Below are 4,708 nucleotides of genomic sequence, written 5' to 3'. Positions count from 1 at the left end.
AGGAAGTGGCTGGCCTTTGCTGGCCTTACCTTTCCCAGGTAGGTGAAGAGCACCACCTCAGGGGACAGCTCTCCATCATGTAACTTCTGCACCAGCTGAGGCAGGGGCAGGGCTAGCAGGGCCTCTGAGTCCAGGTCTGGGTTCTGTGGGGGACAAAGTCGGATCAGTCCCCTACTCCCTGAAGGCTCACAAGCCTGCTGCAGACACTGGTAGCCCATGCCCCTCAGTCTCCACATGCACCCAAGCAGATGCTTACTGTCATATGCCAAACCAGACATGGCCACCAGCAGCTCCAACATGGCCCAGCCTAGGCAGGCCCATGTCATTCCTAGAGAGTGCAGCTCTGTCTCCTCCACAAGCCTGCTGAAAAGGTGCCCAGCCGACCGACAAGCCCAGGCAGGTTTTTTTCTTTTCCTTAGAGACAGGGTCTGGCTGTGTTGCCCAGGCTACACTTGAACTCCTGGGCTAGTCCTGACTAGCTGGGACTACAGGCACACACTATTGTGCTGGGCTCCAGACTGATGATTAAACCACTACAAATAAACACCAGCAGCAGCTGCCTTCTGTGTGCCAAGCACCACGCTGATGTCATCCATGTTTTGATTCAATCATCTTACTGCCATTCTTGCCCGCTGGCCATCTGCCTGCACCTGACCCCATGCCATCCCCATGCCCACAGAGCAACTCTGAACACTGCCGGGGCGTTGCCAACCCCTGGGCAGGGAGGGGCAAAAACAAGAAGACCCCATCTTGGGGGAGGCTTGGTCTGTGACTGAAGGCCACACCCAAAAGGGAGGGTTCACACATTCATTCCACAGATGTGTATCAGGTGCCTGCTCTGTACCCAGCACCACACTAGGCTGAGGTTCAGCCATGAACAAGAAGGCATGCCCAGGTGAGCTCACACAGGGCAGGGGCAAGGTGGGCAGACTATAGGTGAAAAGATGAGATTTTAGACAATGAGAAATAAAGACAATAAAACAGAGTGTGGTGAGTGGGTGGCACATGGGAATGATGGAAAGGGAAGACCATTCTGCAGGAGGAGGGGCATTTGGCAGACCTAGGCAGAGGGCTGTCTGCCAGAAAGGGCTCCCAGAATCTCTGGAGTCAGCCCCTGTCTGCAAATACCCATCCGCTTCCTCCTTCCTCCTTCCCCAGGGTGTTGCTTTGTTTTTATTTGTTTTTTCAATTAATGTATTTTTTTTTGAGACAGAGTCTCGCTCCATCACCCAGACTGGAGTGCAGTGGCGTGATTCTTGGCTCACTGCAACCTCCGCCTCCCATATTCAAGCAATTCTCCTGCCTCAGCCTCCGGAATAGCACCCGGATGCCATGCCATGCTAATTTTTTGTATTTTTAGTAGAGACGTGGTTTAGCTATGTTGGCCAGGCTGGTCTCAAACTCCTGACCTCAAGTGATCTGCCCCCACCACGGCCTCCCAAAGTGCTAGGATTATAGGTGTGAGCCACCACACCCCTCCTCAAAGGTACTGGGTTAATGAGTAAACACTGAGCCGGTGCGGTACCTCATGCCTGTAATCCACAGCCTCTGCACCTGATGTCTTCAGTATCAGGAGCACTTTCCTGAATTCAGTGAACTGATACAACACTTACTTTGGATTTTTTTCCCTAACACAGGAGCTACAAAGAAGAAAAAAATGGGTTCATGATTTCTCCCCAAACACACGATAATCCCTGTTGATTTTATATATATATATATATATATATATATATATATATATATATATATATATATTTTTTTTTTTTTTTACTTTTTTAACTTTTTTTATTTTTTTTCCTGAGAATATTCCAAGTAATCTGTTGATATATTTTTTTAAAACACACAAAAGGAAAAGTGAGCTTTTCCTCCACCCCTGGCAACCCTTGCACAGTCCCTCCTCTATAAAGGAAAACTATACTTAACAGTTTCTGATGTACTCTTACAGGAAAAGAAAATATTTATGAAGGCTGGGCACAGTGGCTCACACCTGTAATCACAGCACTTTGGGAGGCCAAGGCAGACGGATCACAAGGTCGGGAGTTCGAGACCAGCCTGACCAATATGATGAAACCCTTTCTCTACTAAAAATACAAAAACTAGCTGGGCGCGGTGGCGGGCGCCTGTAATCCCAGCTACTCAGTGGGCTGAGGCAGGAAAATCGCTTGACCCGGGAGGTGGAGGTTGCAGTGAGCCAAGATCATACCATTGCACTCCAGACTGGGTGACAGAGTGAAACTCTGTCTCAAAAAAAAAAGAAGAAAAGAAAATATTTATGAAAACCCACCATGTCAACAGTTGTCTATCTAAGTTCTTTTTTTGCACATAGTACTGCATCTTGCCTTTCCCATCTCACAATGAAAATTAAAACTTTGCGGCCAGGTGCTGTGGCTCACGCCTGTAATCCCAGCACTTTGGGAGGCTAAGACCGGTGGATCACAAGGTCAGGCATTCGAGACCAGCCAGGCCAACATGGTAAAATCCCATCTCTACTAAAAAAAAAAATACAAACAAATTAGCTGGCTGTGGTGACATGCGCCTATAATCCCAGCTACTCAGGAGGCTGAAGCAGGACAACAGCTTGAAGCCGGGAGGTGCAGATTGCAGTGAGCCGAGTTCGCGCCACTGCACTCCTTTGCTTTATTTTTGTGCTCATTATATAAATATAGGTTCATTGTTTGTTTTTTGTTTTTTTTTTTTTTTTCAGACTTGGAGGAAAAAAAAATACATATATATGTATATAATGATAGAAAATAGTGATATGTAGCCAACAAACATATGAAAAAAAGCGCGATCTCGGCTCACCGCAACCTCCGCCTCCTGGGTTCAGGCAATTCTCCTGCCTCAGCCTCCTGAGTAGCTGGGATTACAGGCACGCGCCANCGCGATCTCGGCTCACTGCAACCTCCGCCTCCTGGGTTCAGGCAATTCTCCTGCCTCAGCCTCCTGAGTAGCTGGGATTACAGGCACGCGCCACCATGCCCAGCTAATTTTTTGTGTTTTTAGTAGAGACGAGGTTTCACCATGTTGACCAGGATGGTCTTGATCTCTTGACTTCGTGATCCACCCGCCTCGGCCTCCCAAAGTGCTGGGATTACAGGCTTGAGCCACTGCGCCTGGCCGGTTCATTGTATTTTTTAAAATGCCTAATAGTATGGAGAAGAACATCGATCAGCAGAGCATTCACCACACTGGGATAATTGCCACCCAACAGTCTGGTCGCCATCTCCCCCGATCTCACTACAAGGCATCCACAGTGTCCCTGCACACGGCAGCTAGAAGCTAACAACATGCTACCCTCTGCTCAGCACACATTTTCATTCTTTTCTATGTTCTTCCCTTTTGACAGTTAATGACACAGTTGCTGACAGCTATTTTTAAACCTTCAACTAGTGTCAGGCAGCTGAGACACTTTGTCTCAGATACCATAGTAAGCCTGTAACTCCAGGAGGCCAATCAGTGACCATGTGGAAACCTGATTTTGTGGAGAATGCAGGGAAGTATAGTATACAGGCAACGTCTAACCCTGCGGCCACCTGCATGCACAATTTTTCAAGAGACAGATACTCTGCCGGTCACTTAGGGGGCATTGTCCCTCCTCCATCTGTTTTGTTTTCTCCTTCTGAACCACAATGCCAATGGGACTGATAAGCAGCTTGTAAGAGATGTGGGAAAACCCATTCAGGGTAAAACAAAACTGCCTGAACAAAATAGTAAAGGCATAAATAGGTGTTCTGTGATGTATCTCCCAGCTATTCTATTCTAATAATGGTGGTCCTTCTCTTCAGTCTAGAAAAGATATCAAAATTCATTCAGGGGGCAGGGCGAGGGCAAAAAAAATGGGTGAAGGGTCGACAGAGTTACCAGAAACACACTTTTCTCTAGAGTTGCTCAAGAATTTAGAGAGAGGTCAACTGTTTTGTAAAAATTCAGAAGGTGTTTAGATATCGCCTCATCCAGCTGTGTCCTCCTTGGACACACCTAGAATCTGTCGTGGTGGCTCACGCCCATAATCGAAGGATACTAGGAGCCTGAGGCAGGTGGATCATCTGAGGTCAGGAATTCAAGATCAGCCTGGCCAACATGGCGAAACCCCATATCTACTAAAAATGCAAAAATTAGCCAGACGTGGTAGTGGGCACCTGTAGTCCTAGCTACTGTGGGAGGCTGAGGCAGGAGAAGCACTTGAACCCAGGAGGCAGAGGTTGCAGTGAGCCGAGATTGTACCACTGCACTCCAGCCTGGGCAACAGAGCAAGACTCTGTCTCAAAAAAAAAAAAAAAAAAAAAAAAAGAATCTGAGCTTCCAACTTTCTTTGTCCAAAATCTATCAGACAGGAGCTTTACTACAAACCGCTGTGTTCTTCCAGGGCCTGCTGGAGCCTTGCCTATCTTGTGCCCCCTTGTGATTCAGGGTTAGGCTAAGAGAGCCCCAGAAGAAAGGCTGCCTGACAGTCCCAAATCCTACCTCCCCATCATTCAAGGACTCCAGAGCCAAACAGAAGGGTGCCTTAGGAGTTTGGGGCAGAAGGGAGGGGAGGCGGGGGAAGGAGCTGTTCCCAAGCCTGGGCTGGATTCAGCTAAAACTCGCATCTCCTGGTGGGGCATAGTGGCTCACGCCTGTAATCCCAGCACTTTGGGAGCCGAGGCGGACAAATCAATTGAGGTGAGGAGTTCAAGACCAGCCTGGCCAATATGGCGAAATCTCATCT

The 4,708-nt window shown here is 48.0% G+C and overlaps 1 protein-coding gene across 3 annotated transcripts in view; it reads right to left on the bottom strand.

Annotated features, from left to right (window-relative positions):
* LOC108312784 (fatty-acid amide hydrolase 1) overlaps nt 1-4,708 on the bottom strand; it is a 19,738-nt gene that overhangs the window by 12,196 nt on the left and 2,834 nt on the right. For all 3 annotated transcript variants that reach the window (XR_001828785.2, XM_017540896.2, XM_017540897.2), the window contains exon 2: nt 30-143. Coding sequence is in view for 2 of the 3 variants with exons in the window: in XM_017540896.2 (XP_017396385.1) it covers nt 30-143 (114 nt within the window). In the remaining variant the exon portion in view is untranslated. The remainder of the gene's footprint in view (nt 1-29; nt 144-4,708) is intronic.

The sequence above is a fragment of the Cebus imitator genome, unplaced genomic scaffold (genome assembly GCF_001604975.1).
Source record: "Cebus imitator isolate Cc_AM_T3 unplaced genomic scaffold, Cebus_imitator-1.0 Scaffold129, whole genome shotgun sequence".
NCBI classification, from domain to species: Eukaryota; Metazoa; Chordata; class Mammalia; order Primates; family Cebidae; genus Cebus; species Cebus imitator.
This window is presented reverse-complemented; position numbering and strand designations above follow the sequence as displayed.